The sequence below is a fragment of the Balearica regulorum genome, chromosome 3 (genome assembly GCF_011004875.1).
Source record: "Balearica regulorum gibbericeps isolate bBalReg1 chromosome 3, bBalReg1.pri, whole genome shotgun sequence".
Taxonomy (NCBI): Eukaryota; Metazoa; Chordata; class Aves; order Gruiformes; family Gruidae; genus Balearica; species Balearica regulorum.
In genome coordinates, this window is record NC_046186.1 from 80,433,430 (window position 1) to 80,460,350 (window position 26,921).

Genomic DNA, 26,921 nt, shown 5'->3' on the forward strand with positions numbered 1-26,921 from the left:
GTGAACCTAATTTAGTAAGTTTATACTCCTCCATGTTGTAGCAGAAGAGATTGCAAGAAGGGGACTAAATTGACATTGGAATTGGATTGATCAATAGATTAAGATGAGACAAACCAAACTGACTCTTAACACTCAGCTTCATCCTCACCATGAACTGCTCTGGTAAAGAGAGTTTTCTAAGAAACACTAGCACTTCCACAGATAGAAAATATTCAGCATTACTTCTTGAAAAAATTTATTAAGACAAATGTCATCTTAATACAGGTAAATTGTACATCATAGATTACATGTTTATAAGTGAACTGAATTAGTCTCTTCGTAACTGGACAGTTTCCTCTTTAATTCCATCTTTTGTGACAACGCAAATCTTAAGTGCATCTCCAGTGTACACGTCTCTCTCGGCAGCAGAAATAAAGACGTCTTTAACCAGCTGCAAAGCCTTTTCCAGCGTCAGCGGTACATGTTCCACATTTTGCATGTTCTTGAAACCAATCTAAGGAAGAAGAAAATGCAATTTAAAGGAAGCGTGTTCCATCTAGCATGAAAGCTGTTTCAGTCTCTGCACTAGAATGAGCAAATTTTGACAACCTAAAAAGAAGAAACAGTTGGTCTGGCTTAGAAACTCAAAGCTGGCAAAAGTATTATTCCTCCACACACTTTACAGATGCACAATCAGAACTTTGCCAATGCTGATCTTCTTACAATAGTAACTAGTAGTACATCCAGTTAAAGCAAGTACAGCTCCTCCCACCCATTCAGCGTACATAAGATCGCAATGAACATTCAGATCTGAACTGATCTAATTTTTCAGAAACTTCTCACTGGGTTAGCAGTATCAGAATAGCACACAAGCCTTATCTCTAGACGTTCTGTAGTTAGGAACATTTCTTAAAATATTCCCAAACATACCTAGAATTAAAAAATAACAATCTATATTGGAGCATAACTAGTCCTATTAAACAGTGTATTTTAGCTGATAAACTTCAGTGTCCACTTAAGCATCAGAACTGGAAAAGGAGGGGGAAGAGTCACTTACTATGCCTCAAACTCCTAAGTGATAAAAGGCAACTTATGACAACTTTGTTTCTGCAGAAGATATTTTTATTTTCTTTATTAACTAAAGTTCAAAACTGAGTCAAAGCTGAGAACCTGGAATTGTTTAAAAAAAAAAAAAGGAAGGAAAGATTCTATTCCTTTTTCAGCTGATAAGAACCACGGCTTATTGCTTTTTTAAGCACAAAAGTTGTGTTGACATCATGCTCAACTGATCAAGCAATACCAATACTAGTGTCAGAGAATAAAATGAGTAAAACATGCTTTGGTATTTCTCTCATTCAACAGTTAACAGCTTCAATTAAATATGAAAATAATATTCAAGTATTTTTAGACAGATTTAATTGAATAAGTTTCCAGCAGTTTTATGTAAGAATGTTCTTAGAAAATGGTGTCTGAATTGTACAAACCTTAAGACTTTTAACAAGTCTATGTTAAGTGATAGAATTAGTAGGTGTATATGATACATTTTATCTTCTTAATTTATTACTATTTCATGCTAAGTAACATGAAACCAGGACACAGACATATTTATGTTATCAGTTAAGGAGAAAAAAAAAAAAAAAGCCAGAAAAAACCCCAAACAGCTTGTATGGGAAACATAATTCCCCAATCAAAACATTTATCTGTATTTTAAACAGGAAGCCTGCTGTTTGTAGTATATTAAAAACCTGAACAGATTCTAAAGCAAAACTTTTGATTTGTCCTGAGAAGGTAAACCACACAATTCACAAATGTATGGATTAACAGTCCTACCTGTAACACATTTAAAACTTCTCTCAAAAGTAATATTCCCCAAAATTAAAGCAACATTTCAAAAAAAAAAACAAACCAAAACTATTTTACCTGGTTATCAAGCAAGGGTTGCAGCATGGCACTTGCTGATCCACCTGCTTTGAAAGAATCTCTCTGGTATGAGCCTACTGGATCAAAGCTATATACCGCTCCCTTCCCTGGAGAAGAAAAAAAAAAAAAAAAAAAACAAAAACCCACAATCCAAAAAGATTCTCAATACTGATAAGCATTTCAATCAAAAACTAGCTCTCCCCATAAGCAGTCTCTGGAGTACCACAAATCCCAGAAAACCTTTACCAAAAAACACTACAGTATGTTCAGACCATGCTTTGTACAGTAGGCTCACTGTGGTTGCGGCCTGGTGCTATACACAAGGTTATCTTCAATATTTAAGCTATAACCATGCTCTAACAGATGTCTTCTACAGTACTTACCACAGAAAAATTGCTGATGCAGAATAATCAAAGCAGGAGAACATGCCAGAGCACAGTGCTGCACAAAGAGCTCTGCTGGTTCTAAAGCTAGCACGAAGAGGCAGTTTAGCCATCGTTCTTGAATTACCTCCAGAGCACAGGCTCAGATGCCTCTGCATCGCCTTCCTGGAACCAGGGACGATGCTCTGGTCCCTTACACACTTCCCTCTGAAGTTAGGCCAGGTTGTGCAAAGCTTATTAGCTCGCACCGACATCAGCAATGCAGACACACTGTAGCTCTGAAGCGACATGGACAGTGGGATCGAGTACACCCTCAGCAAGTTTGCTGATGACACCAAGCTGTGTGGTGGGGTCGACACGCTGGAGGGAAGGGATGCCATCCTGAGGGACCTTGACAGGATGGAGAGGTGGGCCCGTGTGAATCGCATGAAGTTCAACAAGGCCAAGTGTGAGGTCCTGCACATGGGTTGGCACAATCCCAGGCACAACTACAGGCTGGGCGGGGAATGGACTGAAAACAGCCCTGAGGAGAAGGACTTGAGGGTATTGATTGATGAGAAGCTCAACATGAGCCAGCAGTGTGCGCTTGCAGCCCAGAAAGCCAACCGTGTCCTGGGCTGCATCAAAAGAGGTGTGACCAGCAGGTCGAGGGAGGTGATCCTGCCCCTCTACTCCGCTCTCGTGAGACCCCACCTGGAGTACTGCGTCCAGCTCTGGGGGCCCCAGTACAGGAGGGACATGGAGCTGTTGGAACGAGGCCAGAGGAGGGCCACGAAGCTGATCAGAGGGCTGGAGCACCTCTCCTATGAGGACAGGCTGAGAGAGTTGGGGTTGTTCAGCCTGGAGAGAAGGCAGCTCTGGGGAGATCTAATTGCAGCCTTCCAGTACCTGAAGGGGCCTACAGGAAAGATGGTGAGGGACTGTTTATCAGGGAGTGTAGTGACAGGACAAGGGGTAATGGGTTTAAGTTGAAGGAGGGTCGATTTAGATTAGATGTTAGAAAGAAATTCTTCCCTGTTAGAGTGGTGAGGTACTGGAACAGGTTGCCCAGAGAGGTTGTGGATGCCCCATCCCTGGAAGTGTTTAAGACCAGATTGGATGAGGCTTTGGGCAACACGGTCTAGTGGAGGGTGTCGGAACTAGATGATCTTTAAGGTCCCTTCCAACCCAAACCATTCTATGATTCTGTGATCAGGGTTTGATGAGGACATGCTAGTCAAAGCACAGCACCCAGCCAAGTTTGGCCTTTCCATTCAGACAGGCTGCACCTGATTTAATAAACTGGCCGGTGCACTTGGCAGCACAGCACAGGTAGCTGAGCAGCCCTGATAAAGCTAGCACAGATCCAAGAAGTAACACTAAATCAAACCAAATCAATCTTGCTAGACCCAAATTAAGCCCACACACGCAAACATGCACTCTGATTCTTATCAATTGCTACAGCACCCTCATAATCCAAGATTTATCATTATGTGGGGGAGATGAATCCCTTTCCAGACTCCACATACTGTAGACTTGTCTTAGCAAGACTGGGAAAGCAGTATAAATGGTAACAACAAACCACGGGGAATGGTTGAAATTATCCAAACGAGACCACCTCTGAGCTCCTGCTGAAAGCCAGAGAACACTGTACTTTAGCAACTCAACCAAATCATTGGACAAGAGCCCAGCAAGTCCTAGAAGGGCTGTACGTTAAACTACAGCTTCCATCTAGAAGTCATGATTTTCATTAGACGTTAGTTAACATTTAAAAATCACTTTGTAGAAACCTGTTTCTGGAGTAAATCTTCATATTAATAACCTCTACCACACTTACAGGCCTGAGTAAAATATATACAATTTCACTGCTAACACCTCCTTTAAAGACAGAATTAAGAAATCCAGAAAAGCTGTTATAAAGTGTTCCAGTCTAGAGTAAAGTATGAGAGGTAAGCAATGTTAGCAGATTTCACTTGTAATCAAATAATTACAGTTTTTAGACTTTCAGACCTTCAGACATGAAAGATCAAGTTAGTAGCAGAACTAGGAAACAAGTCAGATGCATAATATGCATTTGACCTGTGTAAGTACCATAATGCCTAAAGGCAGGTGTTAGGAACAGGAACACAAACTTAATTACTCCATCACTACACCTGAGACGTAAAAGGATAGCTATTCACCTGCAGAACTTTTAAACAAAAAAAAAAAAAAAAAGGGAAAAAAAAAGAGAGGCTAAAGTCTTACCTTCTTCATCAAGTCCACCAATTATGTTATAAACATAGTAAGGAAAGAAACGTCGGGAATACAGAATCGTAGACAGCATTGCTGCAATAGCCCCAGTAGTCATGGTCTTGTTATTGGAATGCTTGTACATCTGCAAATGGTACAGCACATCCAAGAAGAACGATTATTAACTATCATGATTACTGAAAACACACTGGTCTAAAAGCAAAGCCTTCTTACAAGCCAAAAATTAACATTTCTCCAAAGTTTTGAAAAGAATAGATGTTGCCTCATTAACATTATCCTCTCCAACTCTTCCATTCTTTGAATTTGTGATGTTACACTTAGTAAGAGCACAGCATCAATTTCCCCTGCCTGATCTTGCACTAGCAATACGGTTATGATATAAATACTTGAAGAAAAACAGCAAAAAATGTATTTAAAACTTATCATATTATTGGTCTCAAACATGATACTAATAATACAGGTTTCTAAATACAATAAAGATAGTTAGCTACCTTTAATCTTGCTTCAATAATTTTAGTAAGGGTAAGGCAGTCACCATGGAAACCGCTGCATCCAATGACCGTTTGTTCTGTTCTGTAAAATGTAAAATTTTGTTGTGATTTTAGATTTAGTATGAACTATACCACTTTTACACAGTAATTATTATGGAAACACCAAATGTATTTTCAGTTTCTCTAAGGCTATCAGAAACAGTTGTCTAAAGAGCAGTAACAGATATTCTGTGTATAAAAGGTAACCGCAACCTACATCTTGGAGAGGGCTCCTTACATGCAGGACCACACAGATGTCTGTCTTCAATCCTCTGACTTCCACATCAAGACTGACAAAAAGAAATTCTTAATTTCTTCATGCACCCCTAACTCTAGCTATTACCATTCAGTCTTGTTAGAGGATCTGTTTTGAGATAAGGAGCCTGTTACATCGTAGCACTCAGCCCAGTTCTACTCCACCTGGGCAGAGGACTGCCTAAAGATTGTACAATGCTTAAAGTAACATTTATGCTGCAGGTGGTTTTCTGTGTCAGCACAACAGAAGTTATCCGGCTGTGGATGCACTGGAGAAGGTTAGCTCTTTGCTTAGTTTCAAAACGTTTCATGAACACTAAGGGACACGCATTTGGAATTTAAATTCTAGTAAATTGGTGAGAATCTACAAATATTCACACATACTTACAGACTAACACAAAGCAGTCATTCAGAAAACAATTTAAATTGAAATCTTCTCTCAGTCTGTCACAAAAATTACAGAAAGTGATCATGTGCAGTATGCAGACTGAACCACAGTAATTTCCATTTGGACAGTATCAAAGATGTAGTAAGGAGTTAACCAGGAAAAACCTAAGTTCATATGATCTTGTGCCATCAACAAATGAACCCACCATAAACAAAAATATTATTTACATAGCTGATGGCAGTCTACCTGGTACGCACCTGCTACACTCAAAAGAATGTAAACAATATGTATTTTTAAACCAAGGGGATGCTATCTAGGTGAGTCAAGATAAGCATAAAATGAGTATAAAAAGTTCAATAATGGAACTCTGACAGGTTTACCTCTCCTAAAACAAACACCTATTTGAAGTGCCAGATGGTTAACTAGAGAGACACAGTACGACTGGCAGCAGTGAGCACACTGGTGTACCAACACCAGGAGTCCTTGCAAAGCAGAACAAGTTACTGCAGCACTAAGTTTTGCTACAATTAAGATAAAAGTTCTTCTTATTATCAAGCCAAAAAACTACCTAGTTTACATTAAGCCTTGTATCATGCTAAAAACATTCTGTTATCAGCTAACTTCAAGAGCAAGCAACACGAAATCAGGCTGTATTTACATCATATCTTGCATTATAGCAAGAGTCACCATGACTCCAAAGTCAATTTTGTTACTATCCTTTTTCTTCCGACAATTCTGCTTAAAGAAAATGATGGATCATTCCAGGCAGGTGACATGCTCATCAATACCAGAGATCTTTGATTTGTATCAATTTTTATAAGATCTGGACTTACAGTTTGTAGCATTTTGGACTGTCCCGGCAGTGAATCGCATAATCTTCACTCAGTCGTGTGTCAGAGGCAACAACACAAAAGTCTTCTCCAGCAATCGCCAACACAGTCCTTAAAGAAGGGTATTCATATAACTGTGACTTTTAGCACAAACGTTTTCTTAGGCAACAGAGGAACTGACTAGATAGTAGTTCTATATCCAGACTCACATTTTCTCAAACATCTTATATTTCTTGCTATGTTTCCCACAAGGCACATCCCTACATGTGACTCAAGATTGGAGGAAAAAGATACCAGACACACTGAAGAAAATATACATCCATGAGTCTCTAACCAAAGAACTGTATGGAGAGTTGATAAAGCAGAATTTCTATACAATGCAAGAACCAGACTCAATGGACTAGCAATTTCAGTTGCCTGCTAATGAAAGATTCACCCTTCTAAACCAGTTTGGCTCTCCAAACAAAAACACTGCAGCCAAGTACTACGCATTAGTATCATTATACTTAAATTATCATTGCTTTGTTAATCTGATATTATCCTGTGTTATTTACTTCTAAATAACTAGTTTTGTGATTGCCACATATGTGCTACCATTAAGTAACAAACAAATGTCCTTTAAAAAGCAGTTAGGTATTATTAAAAAAAAATAAAAAACAACACTGTCTTGGCCAGATCCTGTCACCAACTCAAAGCAAGTGTCTGTAAAACATCACCCACCTTTAACAACTATGACAAAGTAGCTTTCAACCCACTTACACGTTTAAAAGCTGGTAATATGACCATTACATGGTTTTCCTGAGTCACTATAAGGAAACAACCCTGCGGGGAACGGAAGGTGCTTATTTTGATCGGTAAAAGTTCAGGGAGCCCGAGTGTGCCAAAAGCCACACGGACATGCAAGAACACCCAGAAGAACTGCAAGGACCCGCGGGACGCTCAGCCCAGGGGAAGGTCGAGCCCACGGCAAGGCCGACCCCAGCTCTCCCCCTTGCTGCCCCCCTTTCTCTACAAAGAGACGCTCGCAAGGGGAGACAAATCCTCAGAGTGCCGGGGGGAGGCAAAAATAAGACGAGGAAGACCCAGCCCTACCGCCACTCTCCTCAAGGCCCTCTCCCCCGAGGAAGGGGGTGTCTCAGCCCGCCCCACCCCCCCGCCAACGACTCCTCACCCGCCGTTAAAGGTGTAGGGAGAGAAGCGGTACTGCACAGGCCCGCCGAGCTCATAGCCCATCTCACGCCTGGAGTCCGCGTAACCAGCAGCGGACAACATCCTCACAACCCAAACCGGTGCTGTCTCACGGCAAAATGGCGCACGGGAGCCGGAAGTGGCGATCTACCGCTCTAGGAAGCCAGCGGCGGCCTCATCTCGTCTGCTCTGGAGGACGTGAAGCCCCGCGCGGGCGGGCGGTGGGGGGCGCTGGCATGCCCGCGCGCCCGCGGCCGTTGGGAGCCGCGCCGGCCGGTGCTCTGCTTTCAGCGGGCCGCTCCCCGGCGGGCTGTGGGCTGTGGGCTCCCCGTGTGCCGCTCCCCGTCAGCCGGCGGGCTGTGGGCTCCCCGTGTGCCGCTCCCCGTCAGCCGGCAGGCTGTGGGCTCCCCGTGTGCCGCTCCCCGTCAGCCGGCGGGCTGTGGGCTCCCCGTGTGCCGCTCCCCGTCAGCCGGCGGGCTGTGGGCTCCCCGTGTGCCGCTCCCCGTCAGCCGGCGGGCTGTGGGCTGTGGGCTCCCCGTGTGCCGCTCCCCGGCAGCCGGCGGGCTGTGGGCTCCCCGTGTGCCGCTCCCCGGCGGGCTGTGGGCTCCCTGTGTGCCGCTCCCCGCAGGGCCTTTCCCGGCCTCGGCTTGGCGGGGCCTCCCGGGCACGACGCGCGGCACCGGCACCGGTTCTTGCCCGTTCCAAGCGCTGTCAGCCCGTGTTCAGAGTGCCTGGTCATGGAATTGCTTTCCACGTTGGTAACAGCCGGGTGAAGTGATCAGAGACCACCTTGTGTTCGGGCAGACGGGGAGCGAGGTGGCTCCTGCTCTGGAAAAGGGGGGAGCACCTCCAGAGACGCTGCAAAGAGTAAGGGCCAGGAGGCACTCGGGGTCCTCGAGGTGGGCCGTGGGGCGCGGTGCCAGGCACCGCGGCACAAGCAGAAACAGGCGGGAAGGGCTGGGGTAGAAGAGCAGAGAGGCGTCAGGGGTGAAGGATGGGGGAGCAGGGAGTCGCGGGGGACGTGTGCGATGCCCGAGAAGAGAAGCCCGTCCCTCTGCTTGGGAAGAAGAGCTGCTGTTGCCGAAGTCCCCGTGGGAGCTGTGCGCTGCCGGCAGCGAGAGGGTGCGTGGCTCTGCCGCAACGAGCAAGGGGCGGCGATGTGCACAGCTAGAAAATGGGGAACAACCTTCCAGCACACGAGCCCGCGGCCAGGCCTGGCGCAGGAGCCAGGCGTGCCATCGCTGAGCGCTGCAGAGAACAACGGCCCCTGCCCGTCTAGGCGAACCGCCGGCCGGCCCCGCTGCTTGGGCTAGCGGGCCCGCAGCCTGCCAGCAGCCCGGCCCAGCGCCCGCCTCCCCACGCCCTCAATGAAGATGGCGGCGGGGAAGGCGGTGCAGACGTTCGGCGGAAGTGACGCTCTCGGGATGCGCCGGCGGCGCGGGCGCGGGGCGCAGCTTGGCTCCCGCGGGCGTTGTGCGGCGGCGGCGACGGAGGGGTGGCGCCGGGAGCGGCAGGTATCGTCTGCGCCGCGCCCGCCTTCCCCCCCCCGCTCCTTCCCGGGGCCGCCGCACGCCCCGCTGCCTGGGGAGGAGGGGAACAACGGGTGCCAGCGCTAGCGGGGCCGCCATGGCGTGGGCCGGGCCGAGCCTGGAGGGTGGGGGCGGTGCGCGGGGCCGGGATCGTTCCGCACCTCCGGGCCGGCCGGAGCCGGTGGGGGGGACGGCGGGGGAAGCAGGGAGACGATCTCGCGGCGGGGAGGTGCCGGCTGCCCCCTGCCCCCCCCCCCCCCCCCTTCGCGGGGCTCCGGCGCGTCTCGGGGGCGAGCGGCGGCCGTTGGTGCCGGGGGCGGGATGGCCGCGGGCAGCGGCGTGACTGCGGCGGTCACCGCCATCCCCGGGCGAGGGCGGGCGGGAAGCGGGGCGCGGCCCTGCCGGCGGGGGCGGCTGCGCGCTCCTGCGGCCGGTCGTCGGGCGGGTGGGGGGGCCCGGACGGCGCGAAGAAGCTGGAAGGGTCGTCTCGTGTGCGAAGGGTCTGTTCCCGAGCGCTGCGGTGTGTTGGGGGAGAGATCCCGAGAGGGGGCTCGGGGGTGCCTGGGGGCCTGCTCCGGGGTGACTCTTGCCTCTCTTGGCTCGACAAAAACGTTCCCCGACGTTTGTAGTGGGGATGGGAGCAAGCCACGGTTAGACGGTTACAAGATGGACCTCTGCGTAAGTGGTGTCCTAACTGCGGGTTCTGGCGTGCCTGCTATCTCTAGACTTGTTACTAAACAGCTGCGCTGCTGAGGAGTTCACTTTGCTGCTTCTGCAGTAATGTTTAGGTATCTAATTTACTCCCTTCTCCATGTTGTAAAACTTGGATGCTCTGTTTGATACCTTCGGTGAGGATAAAGATAATATCTTATGGTCACAGGGGAAAAAAACGCCATACCTTTTCAGCTGCGCTATAAATATTAATGTAATTCTGACTTCTCATACCTTAAAAAAAAAAAAAAAAGCCAAATAGGCTTTCTTCAGATTTTGAGGTGGTCTACCTCTTGCCTAAAAATGGCCTTCAGTATTTTTGGGCAATACGTATCTAGTTAAGACAGCTATAATTTTATGGAAAAATATTTTATATCAATGTTAAACATTTAAATTCTCCGCTTGTGGTGTTTATTTCCAGAACACAGCAACAGAGGTGTAGTTAAAAGATAAAAAAACATGCATACATTTCACTTGTGTACCTGAAATTGGTCTTCATGTATTTCTTTTTTTATCATAAAGTACATGTCATTGTTGTTTGAAATGTGTTAGTGCTTCATTTTGTAGAAGTGGATGGAAGAGGATTTCCTAATTCTGATTTGACCAGCGATGCTTCTCCCATAGAATAAAAAATATTTGTGAAGGCCTTAAAATGGCCAGGAAGAGACTTAATAGCAGCGTGTCAGTAAGCTTGTCAGTTAGTAGTCAGTGGAATTCAATTAAAAAAAAAAAATCAGTGCTTTTCCAGCTAAAGCAGAGCTTGGAGTAGAATGAGCATTAACAGCTTGAGTTGTTTGTGCAGGAGGGTTTGCTTAGACAGAGGCCTGCTCATGTGAGTCAGGTTACCTGCCAGGAACTTCAACAGAAGCATGCTGCAAAGGTTCTGTAGAGCGTGCCTAAAAAAGGTTATTTTTATGCATTGCGTGTGTGTGTGCATGCGTGTGAATGTTCTTATATATATTTGTATGTGGGTGTCTCTTATCTAACTCAGCAGCTGATAGATTTACTTTCGGGTTTGTGTGTAGGTATTACTCTCAACATACTACTCTTTCTCTTTTCAGGCTTTGATTAGTATTTTAGACTTAGAACGCCCATTTCTCTGGAGCTGATGTTTTCCTAACACTTTCAGCTTGGCTTAAAAAGCTACTTTGCTGGAATGTTCTAAAGGGTTAAAAACCCTCTAGGATTTGAAGTTAATTTAAATTAATTGAAGAAAATACTTCTGGCCTCACCAAAGAAATAACTGGAATCATGGATCAGAACAACAGCTTGCCACCCTACGCGCAAGGTTTAGCTTCCCCTCAGGTAAAAACAAATGATGCAACTGTGATCTGAATTTCTTTGTGAAAGTGTTTTCCATTTGTTGCACGTAACTTCAAGTTTTTTGTTTGCAGATCTGAAAAAAATCTGCTAGGTATAGAATAAAACTATAAAGCGCAATTTGAAAACCATCAATTTGTATATCCAGAGGTATAAGAAACATGCAGATATATGAGATTCCTTTAAGTTGAAACATGACTGACAAGTTGGAAATACGAATTTAATTTTGGTGGTTGCCCTTTAAACTAACTTATAGATAGTGGACTGTAGCTGTGCTCTGAATGCATTTGGTATGATGGGCACAGTCTTTGTTCAAACAATTGCAAGTTAAATTGTGGATCAAAGTTGAGACATGCTTGCAAGGTAGTGTGAGAAGCGTATCAGCATCACTGGCTGGAGATGAACAATGCCAGAACTGGCAGATTCCTAGAGGTAATATTTTATTCTATAGAAGAACTGCATTTTAAAGGGCTTTCTGGTTTTAGTGATTTACTACTATATACCTCAGGTTTGATATGATGGACTTACGTTGATTTATTTTTAGATTCCTCCTGAAAACTTTTTCTCTTAAAACCAAGGTGGAGTCAACAGGATCTGTGGTTTGTTTCATGCTTTCTTCTGTAGGGCGCAATGACTCCAGGAATTCCAATTTTCAGCCCAATGATGCCGTATGGCACAGGACTGACACCACAGCCTGTCCAGAGCACCAACAGTCTGTCCATCCTAGAGGAACAGCAGCGGCAGCAGCAGCAGCAACAAGCAGCGCAGCAATCGACATCACAGCAAGCGACACAGGGAACATCTGGTCAAACTCCCCAGCTCTTCCACTCACAGACTCTTACCACAGCCCCTTTACCGGGAACCACGCCTCTGTACCCCTCTCCAATGACTCCGATGACTCCAATAACTCCTGCCACACCGGCATCCGAGAGCTCTGGGATAGTGCCACAGCTACAGTGAGTGTCCCATGTGTTGGTGCAGCGTGTCCTCTCTCAGATAGCCCTTTAAATACTTGGGACCAAAGCTGCATCAGGAATTGGGTACTGCATGTTCGTGGAAAGGGAGGTCCTGAGAATTTACGGGTCTCCTCTAGGAATATGAGTAATTTTTGCTTTTATTTTTAGCTTAGCTTTGTTACTAAACCACTTAGTAATATAAACATTTTCTTAGTGATTTGTCAACCATCTTTTAAGCTTACCAGTGGAGGATGTTATATGTGTCTTCATTTAACATCAATGTAACTTTTAACTCTATGCACTCTAGGAGTGCGTCGTGCTTCAGCTATAAAGTCGTCTGGGTTGATAATCTGGTATTTCAAAATATGTGTAACTTGAAACATATTCTTATTTGTAATTTACTGGATACTTGTGACCTGTTCACAGAAAAGCAAATAGCTCCACTTCACTGTGCATAGAACTGTGTTAGTGAGGTATTAAAGCAGAATACAGGAACTATCACAGCTGAAAGGGAATTAGAAGGGTCAAGGGGAAGAAACCAGTTGCTAGTCTAGGAGCTAGAGCTGAGTTGTACTTAATATCTCGTGTTCCCTTTTATAGTTCATGGCTACAGCTGAGTTTGTAATAAGGGGAAAAACCCTAGAACTAGTTCTAGGTTTAGTTATGAAAGTATTTTCACTGAACTTTAGTTTTAAAGAGACTTTTACAGAAATTTATGGAAGGCCCAAAGAGAAATGTGAATTTTACACTGAAAGAGTAGTTACTTGTATTTCTTTTTTCCCCCATTGAGGACCTTTAGATTTCAGGGTTTTCCCAGAAAACAAGTTTCCAAGGAAACTTTGCATCTGGGAACTTCTCTTAAACTTTCTAGAGACCTGCTATCATATCACCTGGCACTGGGTTTACCTCCTGGGTCATTCCCACTTTCTCCTGCACCCCTTCTTTACCAAGGAAAATGTCAGATGGTACTATTGCTACCTCATTTTCTCCTGTTTCCAGCAGCTTCCCTGATTGTGGTGGGGGCTCTCAGCATCAAGAATTTCTCCTGCCAAACTGAGATAGAGATTCTTCTCAGGAGACACTTTTCATAATAGCTGGCAGATGAGAAGGAATCAGCAGTCATGCCTTAGGAGCTGCTGCTTTACAGAAGGAGGTTCCTGAGCCAAAATACAGTTCAGTGCTCCTGTCAGGCAAGATGGAAAGATGTCATTCAAAGTTATTCGGAGAAACAAATTTAAAGGAAAACCCACAAAAAATCAAATAAAATTAATCAAATTTGGTTAAAAATGAGGAAGATGCATGAATTCTTTATTGTCTTTTTAATGTATTTCTCTGAACTATCTTCAGGAATATTGTGTCCACGGTGAATCTTGGTTGCAAACTTGACCTAAAAACTATTGCGCTTCGTGCCCGAAATGCTGAATATAATCCCAAGGTAAGAGAAATGTATTGGAGTTCATCCTATAACAGATAAGTCAAAGGCACAGGTGTATAGTTTGCTGAAATCAATTGAAAAACCTTCCTACTATAGATGCAGTTTAATACTGTAGTTAAAGAAGAAATCTTTAATAAACTTAGAACATTCTGTCAAACTAGTAAAAAGCATTTTTTACACAGATGTAGCTATGTTTTACACCTGGTTGTAATTTAGTAGTTTTAGAAAGAACACGGCATATTTAGGAAGAACCTAACCAACAGTGCAATACACTGGCGGAGTTGTTTGTTGTAGAGCTGGCCTCTGCTACTCTTCATATGGGCACGTTTGTTCATGGTGCTCAGAAAGTTCCTTTTTCGTATGACTGAACTGTCTGATGATGAAGTCTCATTCCCTGTCTGCCAACAAGGAGAAAGGAACTCATGGTCTCCTGCCAGAGCCACGGTTGGTCTCTATATGCTGTGGCTTCCTCCACCACCTGGCTGTTCCCCTGGAATTCCTGCAGTTGCAGCGCTGTCACTGGGTTTTTGCAGTCTTGCTTCCCCTCTGAGCTCCATTCCTACCTGTTGTGCCCCAGCACTCCTGCCATCTCCTTGCTCCCAATGGCTAGATTTGGTGGAGCAGCAAAATTAAATTGATTTTTCTTTTTGTGTCGACTTGTAAGTTTCCTGCTGCTTCTAAATAGCAGTTTGTTAAATCATGGGGGTTTTTTTTTAGCTTGGGAAGCTGAACAACAGGAGAGGACCTGGAGCATTGAATCAAGAAAATTATGTTGCTTCATTTCTCGTTTGGGTGGCTCCTCTTGGAAATGTTATCTTTGCAACCACAGTAGTTGGACACTAATAAAAGTTTAGGTGTGTAGTTGAATTGGCTTGCCTTGGGAAGGCTTCAGTTTTCCTGGGGTGTGGGGTTTTTTTTGTCATTTTAATATTTGGGATTTTGCTACAGTTTACCTGAACTCTGCTCTCACAGATTAAAGCATGCTTGCAGGCATATGTGACAGAAACTTACAGTAACAGTTATTTATCAGTGATGCTGTTATATAATTGCATGTGAGCAAGATACCAGTGCAGCAAAAATTCGAGCATGCTGTGGTAACTGTTAAGGTAGGGGTAGGTGGCTGTGTAAAACTTGTAGGCTAGAAAAATCAATACGAAATGCTGTTTTCCACAGTGGAGAGAAAGAAGGGTTATGTAACACACTCCTGACTTTTAGTCAGTACATTCATCTATCAGAGGAAGATGGTGCTTGGCTGTGTTATTTAAACCATAGTTTGACAAATGTGTTGTTAGGTAACCCACGCTACTGCCTTGGTTATGTCAGCAGAACAGTTTACGGGACTGCATGGTGAGCTGGTCCAAGTTAAATAAAACAGGCAAACAGAGGTTTGTGTCTATCCACATCAGTTTCCAGTATCTCTTGCTTCAAAGAGTTTAAGAATATTTGTAAATGCAGGCAGAGATGTTACAGTACTTAGAATAAAAAGTTAGAGCTAACCGGGCTGCTGTGTTCTGCTGCGGTAGTGGAGGTGACTTCTCTTCACACTGAACTTTGATCTCCAGCTGTTCTGTTTGCTGGTATTCTAACACCGTCCAATTTTTTAAGACACAGAAAGAAAACAGGTCATAGAATATTTGCAGATAGTCTTCCATCATGCTTATAACAGATCAAATTTCAAGATGTGGAGGATTTTTTTTAAATTTCTTTTTAAGATTGTCTCTGTTGCAAATGTTAGCATTACTTACATGTTGCATATACAGTAGTGAGAGATCAGCTTAGTAAAACAGGAATGCAATGATAAATATCCTTCCTGTCTGACTTTACCTCTTAGTGTGTGTTTGATACTACTTATGATTTAAGCATTTCAAGTAAATTTTTAGTGATCCATAAGTATGTTTGAACTTAGTATTTCTTAGCAATACAGTGTAACTTGCTACTTAGATTATGCAAATTTGGTTTTAATGTACTGATTACAGCAATACATCAGTAATAGTCTCAACGCTCACATTTCAGCGTTTTGCTGCTGTTATTATGAGAATAAGAGAACCACGGACTACTGCACTTATATTCAGCTCTGGCAAAATGGTGTGCACAGGAGCGAAAAGGTATGTTTAGGCATTACAAGCAAACTAATTCAGGCTGTCTTTTTCTCTTGTACTGTGATGCTTTAGAAGTACTATTATTTGTATACAGTATTTGTATATATACAACAAAGATGTACAGGTACTTCCCAGTTATTTCGAATAGCCTAATAGATGTTTCTACACAATATGTCTTTTGACATATTGTGTAGAAAGGACTTCCCTATGACAGGGGAAATGATAGTTCTGTTTCTGCAGCTCTTTCATACAGGCTGATGAACTGGTTTGCAGAGGTTATTGTATTCACTTTTTGGCTTTGCAGTTACCTTTTTTTTCCCCCTAATAATTTAAAAAATTCAATGACTGTGCACTGGAACTGCTTAAACGGTAGGGCGGGTGACAGAGGAATAGTGATTTTATATTTGGATAGTTTCATTCATCACAGGACAAGAGCTCCAAGTCTCTGGTCCCTGTAGTCTGATCTGTTCTTAACATTGAAGCATAAGAATTGAAAACTAAACATAAGCTTAACTCCAGTGGGCAGGAGACAAATTCTCCTCTGAGGAAGTCTTAGGAATCCAGAAGGAATAAGCTAATGAGCCGAGATGAATGACTAGAGCTGTACTGGAGACACTTTCTCTGCCTGCTGATGCTTGAAATTCAAGTTGTCTTACTCTGCCATAGGAGCAACCAGATCCTCAGCCACTTACAAAACTGAAGCAAACTGAATCTGCAACAGCATGTAAGGCCGTGCAGTTGTGTTAAACCCAGGTTTGAATGCTTGGGCTGAATCAAGCAGAGGATTTTGGCAGTTTACAGATTCTTATAGAAATAAGCATTTTCTAGCAGTAGTAGTTCAAAGTTGTTCTACACTGAAAACTTAAACAGTTTTCCTGTCACATTAGAGGGACTCGGGTCGATATTTCAAGAGTATGAAACGTGGAGTTATCATCTACTGTTTTCTGCCTCATGAACAGCGAGTACAACAGTAATGGTGTTCAGGATCCTAGTACCAAAATTAGCATGAAAACCAGTGCTAGTTGTTCATTTTGGATGTAAAAATTTTGCATGTGACCTCCCCCCCCCCCCCAACACAGATATATATTTTTTCCCAGTTAAATATTTGTGGTTTAATGCTCTTTGCTTCAAGTAATACTTAACTGAGGAAATAATACGGGTATCTCTTTCTCACTCCAGTGAGGAGCAATCCAGACTGGCAGCAAGGAAGTATGCAAGAGTTGTTCAGAAACTGGGTTTTCCTGCAAAATTTTTGGATTTTAAAATTCAGAACATGGTGGGCAGCTGTGATGTGAAATTTCCCATCAGATTAGAAGGACTGGTACTCACACACCAGCAGTTCAGCAGGTAAAAAAAGGTTTGCTTATGTTTCATTCTTGACTAGCTTTGAGACATCTGTTTAGATTAGTCCCTTGCACCAGAGGGAAACCTGCATCTTTGTTGCCATTGCTGCTCTGCCTCGGGTGTAACTGAAGTCGCCCAATATGAGCTATTGCAATGATCTTCCCTGCTACTGTCTCCAAATTTCAGTACCATCTACATCTGCTCTGCCCATTGCTGCAGTCCTGCCAGATGAAAGACTGGAAGCATGTTTAAACACTGTCACTCTCTTCTCTTACAGCTACGAGCCAGAATTGTTTCCTGGCTTAATCTACAGAATGATCAAGCCAAGAATTGTTCTGCTTATTTTTGTTTCGGGAAAAGTGGTTTTAACTGGTAAGTGAAGACAGTCTCTAATTCCCACAGGTTAGATTTAGACTGTGCTAGAGAGAACACACAATGATACCAAAATTGTGTAAGCTGCTAGTTACTTTCCTTTAGAGATGACACTACTGAGAAAGGACGGATAGGATAGTCTTCTGTGGATGCGAACGCACAAAGCAAACCATACATTTACTAAATCCATGTAAGCAGTGGTCATGAATCCTAATCAAGCATGCAGGTGCCCAAAAAGCTGTAAGAGCACAGGTAATGTTTCTGGCAAAATCTGAAAGTGTTTCTGTGTGCTGGGCCTGTGTGCCTGAGCTAACTGTTCTTTGGCAGCTTGGCTGGGGGCTGCTGCCGTCTTCCTTTGATGCAGCAGCCAAAGAAGGGGAGATACCCGAGCTCTCGGACCTGCTCAACCTCAGACACTCCACCTATCCCCTTCCTTTTCCCCTTGTGGCGAGTCTCACTGTGGAGAAAAGAAACCCCACAAGACTCGCAGGCAAAAGGAGTGTGCCCCTGCAGTGTGGCTCTGTGTTCTCAGGCTGTGCTCCCCAGGTGTTCACACTCTCCAAGAAAGCTCCACCAGTGAGGCCTTTCTGCAGAAACATCCCATAGGGTTGTGCTTTGTAGTTGGGTCTCCAGCGGAAACTAAGTATAGAAAAATCCCATTTGCAAGTGTAGCATAAGCATGAAGATGCTAATGAAAGTTTTACCAGTTATCAGACTAAACAGTGAGAAGGCTGATAATGGATGCTCTATGTGAAATGTATGTTAAAAAAAAAAAAAGAGATCATAAAAATAGGTATATATGGCTATGCATAGGTTTTATGTAGAGTCACATTCAAATAAACATTCTAAAAGCTAAAATGAAGTATTTGATGAAAAGTACAAACTAACTTAATTCCCTCTTTTTTTTCCAGGTGCTAAAGTACGAGCAGAAATCTATGAAGCATTTGAAAACATCTATCCTATTTTAAAGGGATTCAGAAAGACAACGTAACGGTTTCTACACCTTTCAGAGAAATCGGGGGTATATTTGAAATGGTATTGCATATGGCACAGCAGTAACAAGAGATGGACTTCCAGTGAAACTGCAACACCAGGACTTGGACTATTTCCCAGTTAGTGCCTACTTCCCTGATACTCAAGGGGAACTATATTACTGATTATGTCTACTGAGTTACTGTGAGTTGCTTTACTGGGCTGTTCCTGGAGCAGTCCCTCCAAGTTTTATTTATATTCTAGCTTTTAAATAGTTTTAATGCCAGTTCTATTAATAGAAAATCTGTAAGTTGGTTTAAAAGACAAATGCAACTGTGTCACTCAAGTGTATAAACCACTTAAATTGCCATGTATATAAGTTTTAACTTCCTTCCATAAGACCATGGTTTTTATAATTTTCAGAACTTAAGCTTTTAAATTTTTTCAATTTGAAATTTCTTTGGTGCCAGACACATTCCCTCTTTCCAGTGTTAAGCAAGACAGAATAAATTTATTAATGAAAATGGCTCACTGTACATATATATATAATATATACCTTCTTTCTCTTTCCTCCTTCAGCTCCACATGTACAATAAACCCTGTTTATACAATTATGGGAATTGTCTTAATGTTTACCCTGCTGGTAGAGTGAAATACGTTGAAAACTGTTTTTTAATTTAGTCTGGATTTTTTCAGTAGCACATGCACTACTGTCAGTGACTTGTCTTTTTGAGAGAATCTCAACAATGCTGTGGCTTGCTTACCAGCAATGTCTGGTTGAGTACTGATATCCTTGGCAACGTCTACCTTGAGTACTTCTAGTATGTTAAAGCAACAGAGATGACTGGTTAAAGTAGCATGTGTTGCCTCATGTTCAGCAGATGGGATTTATGCAAGTCTTAAATAGCTACACTTAACTGAATTGGAACAAAAGATCCCCGCTTAGCTTCTAGAATTTCTTTCAATTACTACTTTTGTATTTTACCAACTATGACAGTCTCACTATATTAGTGTTCCTGTAAAATGTCAAAGCCCTTCCAACTTGAGTCAGTATGTACATACTCTTCCCTCTGAACTGTGCTTGAAGCTTAACAGGCTGAGAACTAAAAATAAACTTTTTTTTCCTCCAGTAAGTTTCCAGTAATAGTAACCTCCTTTCTATGACTTGCACATTCTTTCAGCTTTTATCTAAAACTAACCCAAATGTGACTGTGGTCGTCTTTATTTATGAAGTTGGTGGTTCATGCTGGACAAAATGAAGTTTTGACTGGCTTTGCTACTGCTCTGTTTGCAAATCCTGAGTTACCTTAATCCTTAAGTCTTCTCTACAACCCCTGTAGTGGTGTACGCTGGTGTTTCTCCATCCACTTTAATAATTGTTTCCATTGATCTTATCAGAAAGCTTCTGTTTAATAATGTAGCTTTGCCAGGTTAAGTTCCAGATGCCCGAACAGTGCATCACCTGCAGTGCCACTGAATCCACTGTGTGCTGTCAGCTAGCGAACATTCCCGAGTGCTCTTGAACAGAACTGTATGCTTGTGCTTTTGCAGGACTCTGAACTACTACTAGCTCACCTGCAAAACTCTTTACCTCTGCAGGAAAACGTGGAGCCTTTAGAAATGGTTTTCCACAAAATCAGTAAAGCTGTACAATAGTGACTTAAGATACTGTTTGCTGTTCCATGACATGTACCAAGGCTTAAAACTACCTTTTTAGAAATTAAGTTCTATGATGACCAAGCAGCTTATCCTTAAAGCATCCCCTGCCTGCTCATTTGAGTATTTCCAACATCTAAATTAATATAAAACAACCCAACAGTGGGTCTAGGGCTTTCATCAAATCACCTTCAGAATCACTGCCAAGCAGACATAAGTGGTTTGAGCAGGATAAAGGAATACCTAATTGAAGTAAAAGGTATACTGAGACACACACACAAGAAAAGCCTTATCTTTCCTGCAAGTGTAGCCATATCCACACGAGCAGTTAATCAACTACCACAGTAAATTCAGCATTATGGTTTCATTTTTCTCTTGCCTTGGCTATATGACAGTCAAATATCAGAAAAATCCCTGCAGACGGCATTTACTTACTTATTTTTGTGCTTCACCAAAGAAGGCAGACTTAAGGTACAATTCAGGCTGAAAACGTGCTGCTACAGGCAGTAGGTAACAACATAAACATGTTCTGGTGTGGCTGGCTTTGTTTAAACTGCTTCTGCACTGGAGAGTCCCATGCAGAAATAGTTTAACTCAGTTAATAGTTTCAAGTGAGATAAAACACTTCATTTTTGTGCATTTTATCGTGAATAACCACTCAGTCAGAACCAAGTTAGATTCAGTGTACCTTTTGAGCAAGAGAAGTGAAGTTCCACAGTGAAAAGCTACACAGCTTTGTCACAGCTGTGACTTCTGCACACCTTCTGAGCCTGAGCGCTTGAATGATCTTACTGTAGTCTGCTCTTCTCTGTGAGTTAACGGTCATTTTTGAGTAGTTCAGTCGCCCACAAATGATACTTTCACCAATCCAAAAAATGTTTAATCTTTATTTAAACATTCAGAACACTGAAGAAATGCATCTGGCTCCACTACCAGGCTGAAGTAAAAGCTCCTGTGGAGCACAAGAGAGAGGCTGCCAAGGTCTACTTTTAGTAGTTCTATCATTGTTACAAGACGCAGAGATCTTGGTGACTTCAATTACCTGTTTGCCAAGTGCAGAGGTGCACTGAAACAAGGCAAGTATTCCATTTAGCTGGTTCAACTTAGGAACTTGATGGAAGTTCAACAGAGCCTGCAGAGAAGTCTTGTTTCCATATGAACTCTTCCAGGTATTCATTTCCCTCACCGCAGTTGTTGGCACATGTGTAAACCACCAGCGTTCCCCAGTCAATGCTCTCTCCAAGGCTGTCAACCTGAAGATGGTTCAGGAGCTGTGGCATAATCTTCAAGGAGAAACAAGAGGTTTAGAGGCAGGCCACAGCTCTCTACCCCCTCCCTGCATCTCTTCCCCAAGAAGGGTCCTGCCTTCATTGTGTTCTCTTACACCAAAATCCCAATTAAAACTACTAAGTAACACAGCAGCTCAAATAAAACCCATCTGGAATTCCCAAAACAGCATAGTAGATGCACATGGAATGAAAAGCATGGCCCTATTTTATCTATAGGACTTCTATTTGACTAAGCATTGCCTGATTTGTCAGCCTCCTTCCATTTGAAATTATCTTCATAAATATGTTTTGGTGTTGCATGACATTAAATGTATTCACCATATATACGCTTCTAGCACTCAAAGTTCTACAGCTGAATACTTCCAGCCAGCCAGATTTCCAATTCACATCATGAAGGATTTAAAAAAAAAAAAAAACCAAACACAAAACCAAACAATACCAGACTCCTGTTACTTAAGAGATGGTTCCATATTCAGAAGTTGCCATTTTATGGCAAATTAATCAAGACAGGAACCTGCCTTCTATATGTGAAAGTCTTATAGGAAAAAGCAGTGACAATAGTAAATAAGGGCTCTCTACAATTTAGCATGGTTAGTTTGTGGCAACTTCAGCTACCCTGCTCTAATTACAAGCCAGCACCTAGACACTTAGAACCTGTTAAGTCTGAACTACATTACCTATATTATCTTTAAATAAATTTACGTACCTGGAATTCAAAAATCCTTTTGGCACCACATAAACAATTCGGGATATCTTTTTCTTCAGGAATATTTTCACCTGATACCCAGACTGGGCCTTCTCCTCCTCTGCAGTATCTAATAATCTGAAATAGAGCACAAGTTTAAGTTCTCAAGATTGTCTTTTCATCTTGGTATGAAATTGCTATCTACTAACATAGACAAAGCAGTGAGACGGTGCAGAAAAAGGTCAGTTCCTTTAAGTAACACCCATGGCAAAGCCTATCAGTTGCAAATGCAGTATTCTAAATAAGACAGGTTCTTTATATAAGTTTTCTTAACTATTTGAATCATGCAAGTATTCATACAGCATTTTTGCAATGGTCCAGGGATAAACTGCAATGATTTGTATTTCTGTAATGAAGGGACTCAGGAATGCTAGGTCATGTAATTTATAGTCTTGAGATGGAGTAAGCGCAAATCGATAACTATCACATAGAAGCGTACAGAAAAGTCAGGAATGCAACCCAGCTCTTTCTGTTTGCAGTGCTGCACCTAAATGCAAGGGGACTGTCCTAACGTCCGTGAAGGAGGCATTTTCAGGCATTTGTATCCTTTGTTGTTCTGTTACTATTTAAATATACAGCAAATGAGGATTATCAACAAGAGGACACTTTCGCAGATGAGCCAGTATGGGGATGGCCAGAGAGGGAGGTGATGCACCCACCCCAAGCAGAGGAGGGAACAGACTCAAAGTCTCTCACCTTCTGGATGTGCACCCTCTCCTCTCAGCTACCAGGTAAATTGTAGAGAGAATTTCTTCTTCCTCCACCACTTTCACAGATTTAGGCCTGTGTTCCCTTTGAATGGAACCACAAACCTTGTTTCTGTTTGACAATGTGGCTTTTTTCAGCCTCATTTGTTAGCAAGAAATAGTGGATGGGAAGATTTCTGTTTTAAATAGTTGAAATTTTAAAGTCATCACTACTTTGTTAAACCTTAGAAAAAGCCATACTACCCCCCTGCCCCAGCTGGTGACAGCGACACAGCTCCTCACTGCAGTTTTGGTTCTGCTGAGAAGGAAAGCCAACAGGGCCAAAGGCTGGGGAAGAGTGCAATGGTTCACCACCTCCTTTGGTGAGGACCACTTCACAGGACAGCAGGTCCTCCTTGGCTTCAGCACCCCTGTGCCTTCTCATCCTGACCAATTTCTGTTTGAGTTAGATAAGCAGGTGCTAAATTCTTACGTCAGCATGAATCAAGTTCTGCATGCAAGGAAGATGAAGGTATGGTGGTTAAGGTGTGTGGAGGATGAGGAGGCATCCCCATCACCATTTCTAACCGCAGGTATGAAAGGCAGTGAAACATTTTGCAGGTGCAGCAGGATGCTGTGCCAGAACCCCTAAGTTCTAAGGCTGCCCCATCTTCTGACCTGCTCTGGTTCGGCAGCTACTTGCTCTTTGAACATTTGGAAGATCTTGTCTTCTTCAGTCTCGTGTTTTGCCATTGCTTCCAGTGTCTCTTCATCTAAGGCTTGAAATGCTTCACCTAAGCAAGAAAAAATAAAAACCCGAAAGATTACAGGCTAATGCAAGACAGCCACAAATTAAAAACAATATTGCACCAGTAAGTGCATTTTGCTCTCAAGAATCATTCCCAGTATAAAGCACTAAGACTTTTTTTTTTTCCTTCTGGGCCACACTAAGATTCAGTCATACACAGATCCATTTACTAGTTTTAGTTGCATTTTGAACACAGGTATCATAGTAGAATGCTGGAAAGGGAAGGAGTTAATCTACCAAAGTTTATGGCTCCCAGCAGGGATCACTGAGGCTGCTGAACCTTCAGAATGTGACATCTGGAAAAGGCCACCTGTGCCGTGCACGTGCCAGGCTTCAGTTTCTAGCACTGAAGAGTGCATCTGTTACGCTCCCATGTTCACGTCAACGTGGGGCACTGAGCAGCCTCGAAACCACTTTAGACCACAGTATGGGACAGCTGGAACCCTGTAGCACCACAGACTCTCCACCCTGGGCGTGCAAAGCCAGTGTGGTGAGCTGCAAACACATCCTGAATTTGGAGCGGGGGGATTGGGGTGTGTGTGCGCCTACGCTTCAGCTGCTTCATTTAAGGTCAATTAAAGTAGCCTCAGAACAGCTTTCTTCTAGCACAGACGAGGAGATTTGTGAAGTATTTTCTGTAAACTAAGACAAACTGAACCAAGTCAAGCCAAGACCATCTAACTCAGTCTCCCAACAGTGTCCAGCAGCAGATGCTCAGAGCCCTGTTTTTCACACTGGCATTGTTCCTTACCTGTGGGAAGCACACAGGGACACAGTGTAACTCCCAGCTGCCTCCAGCTTCACGGCAGCAACAGTCGTTTCAACAGCTCCTGGGGTTGGGGCTTAGAAAGTCTCTCCCCTAAAAGCAACTTATATTACGGGACACATACAAAAAGCTTGCATCACAAATGACTGTAGATGTAGCCCTTTGTCACCAGTGGTTAACAATGAACACCTGAAAATCATAGTATTATCTATTTTAAATATGTAATAGCGGCTTCATTAGGAAGAATTACACAGCATCTTATTTCTTACCTGCACTGCCTGTAGCTCTGAGGTCCTCTTGTTCTTTTGGGTCCTTTGATGTATCTGCAGCTCCTTGTTCATCATCGGGACCTACACTGCTGTCAGCAGGAAATTCTGGTTCCTCAGGTTCTATCAAAATTTCATATTCTGGAAAAAGGAATTCATTATGCTCTGGAATTGCATCCGCTGAGTCATCTACAAAACAGAAAACAGACACCACAACGTCATCTCATATTACATGTCCTTCTCCCCAAAAGCTACACAGCAAACTACATAGCAAAAACACAGCACAAACATGAGCAAGGGCGACTTACATCACTGCTAGAGCTCATTTAGAGATAAGGAAGATTTGTATTAAGGACAGGAGAAAACTACAATAGGTGATGCCTTGCTTTGAATCACCATAAATCTACAAGACATGGAAGATAGACTAAACAGTGTTAGCAGCTGCATTTGAAAAACTCAAACCTGCAGTTTGACAGGTCTGTGCATATCTCATTCTGATTAGCATATGCACACAAGTCAAGCGTGTATCAGGTGCCCTGAAGCCACACCATTTTTTCTTATTTTTCCTTTGCATATTATGAGTAGGCAGTTTCCACAAATGCACCAAGTATAGCCTCCATATTGGCAGTATTAACTACGTGCTAGTACGTTTCAGGTTTCTGCTGTTTCAATTAAATGTTTCAAATGTTTGACCCATAACTTGATTTGCACAAATCAACATTTAATGTTCTGCTTATTTCCACTTCTACAATCAAAGCTTTTGGCACTAGCATCCCACAATGCATGATGGAAAATGCATCACACACACCAAGTTTCACCGCACCATTATTAACGTGATACTTCTGAAGACTAAAAAAATACTTCAAATACTCTGTACTTGGCCCTTTAACAACCAGCAAACAAACAAGCACATGAATGAGGCAAGAGAGCAAGAGAGGGGACGGCTGAAGAAAAGGGTCTCTAACATAGCACGCTCCTGGAAAGCACTCTCTTCATCTACTGACAGTCGCAGGATCCTGTGAATGCATCACCTTTCTATGTTCCTTTACAATTTATGAATAAACCATCTTAAAAGTAGCTTGCAAAGGGAAAAAAATCGGTCCACATCCTCTCAGCTTTTTATGACATAAGGCAGACAGAAAGAGATCTTTGAAATAGACCAAAGGCATGACTTAAACTTATCAGCCTTCCAGGAACAACAAAGATCCTACATTCTTATGCCACTGAAGTGAAAAATAAAAAAAAAAAAAAATCACCTGACAGAACTACTAATGGTTTCCTTACAAAAGACAGAACACCACAACGGACACGAGCTTCTTTTTTGTCTCCTCTGCAGGCCCTTACCCCACCGACAAGCAAGCTCGGCGCACTCGAAGGACCCGCTGCCTCCGCAACCGCGACGCCTCTCAGCCAGCACGGTGCGCTGACAGCGCGTGCCCCCGCGGCTCAAGACCCGACGGAGCCAACGGCCCGCTCGCAGCGCGCGCCCCGCTGCCCCGCCCGAGACCCACCTCCCGCGGCGCGCTGCCCACAGGACCGCCGGTGCCCCCACCGCCAGTCCAGCGCCTGGTGCTCGGGGCCGCAGTAGGCGGCGCGGCGGCAGCGTCCGCAGGCGCGGGGCCCCAGGCAGCCGCAGACGCGGCAAAGAGCGGCGCCGCCGCGGAGCCGGCGGGGAGGCGCGGCGGAAGGGGCCGCCGGCGGCGGCGGCTCCTCGGGGGGCGGCTCCTCGGGGTAGGTGTCGTTCCGCCGCGGCAGCTGGTTTCGGAACACTGCGGGCGAGAGGCGGCGGTCAGCGGGGGCGGCGGCCGGCGGCCCTCGCCCCCTCCTTACCCACCGCCCCCCGCCTCACCGCAGAGGGGCCCCCGCGGGCCCGGCAAGCGGTAGCAGGCGGCGCCGCGGCAGGCGAATACGAAGAGGGTGCGGTGGAAGGCGTCGGGGCGGTCGGGCAGCGGCGCGTACAGCTGGAGCAGGAAGGCGCAGGGCTGCTGGCAGCGGCCGCAGCGCAGGGCGGCGGGGCCCGGCAGCCCGGCCTCGCCCAGCCACGCCGGCCGCCCCCCGATCTTGCTGGGGAAGTAGGCGCTGCGCAGCCGCCAGGCCCCGTCCGGCGCCGCCGCGAAGCCCAGCTCCACGCCTGCCGCCATGCTGCCGCCGGAAGGGCGGCGGGTCGGAACTCGTCTCGCGCCGGAAGCGTTCGCCGCCAAGGGCCGCGTCGCGCGCCGTTCGCCGTTCCTGCCGGTTCGCGCTCCTTCGGTTTTCTAACGGAAA

The 26,921-nt window shown here is 44.3% G+C and overlaps 3 protein-coding genes across 4 annotated transcripts; 1 reads left to right on the forward strand and 2 right to left on the reverse strand.

Moving 5' to 3' along the window:
- Window positions 1–218: 218 nt before the first annotated feature.
- Window positions 219–7,846, reverse strand: PSMB1 (proteasome 20S subunit beta 1). The gene is made up of 6 exons (XM_075748635.1): window positions 7,686–7,846; window positions 6,518–6,625; window positions 5,003–5,084; window positions 4,506–4,635; window positions 1,900–2,006; window positions 219–493 (listed from the first exon to the last, which is right to left on the reverse strand). Exons 1-6 carry the CDS (start codon window positions 7,784–7,786, stop codon window positions 308–310), a joined length of 714 nt encoding a protein of 237 aa, XP_075604750.1. The 5' UTR covers window positions 7,787–7,846; the 3' UTR covers window positions 219–307.
- A 437-nt stretch (window positions 7,847–8,283) lies between these two features.
- TBP (TATA-box binding protein) lies at window positions 8,284–19,052 on the forward strand. 2 transcript variants are annotated; one of them, XM_075748642.1, is made up of 8 exons: window positions 8,284–8,569; window positions 11,004–11,247; window positions 11,887–12,218; window positions 13,566–13,653; window positions 15,667–15,758; window positions 16,932–17,099; window positions 17,374–17,468; window positions 18,380–19,052. In XM_075748642.1, the coding sequence occupies exons 2-8, from the start codon at window positions 11,194–11,196 to the stop codon at window positions 18,457–18,459; spliced, it is 909 nt and encodes a 302-aa protein (XP_075604757.1). In that variant the 5' UTR covers window positions 8,284–8,569; window positions 11,004–11,193; the 3' UTR covers window positions 18,460–19,052. The 2 variants fall into 2 exon arrangements, with proteins under 2 accessions (XP_075604757.1, XP_075604754.1); XM_075748639.1 differs by lacking the exon at window positions 8,284–8,569 and adding an exon at window positions 9,090–9,216.
- Window positions 19,053–20,963: 1,911 nt separating this feature from the next.
- PDCD2 (programmed cell death 2) lies at window positions 20,964–26,836 on the reverse strand. Its single transcript, XM_075748638.1, has 6 exons — window positions 26,506–26,836; window positions 26,168–26,425; window positions 24,660–24,845; window positions 23,495–23,610; window positions 22,092–22,208; window positions 20,964–21,379 (listed from the first exon to the last, which is right to left on the reverse strand). The coding sequence occupies exons 1-6, from the start codon at window positions 26,795–26,797 to the stop codon at window positions 21,200–21,202; spliced, it is 1,149 nt and encodes a 382-aa protein (XP_075604753.1). The 5' UTR covers window positions 26,798–26,836; the 3' UTR covers window positions 20,964–21,199.
- Window positions 26,837–26,921: the final 85 nt, after the last annotated feature.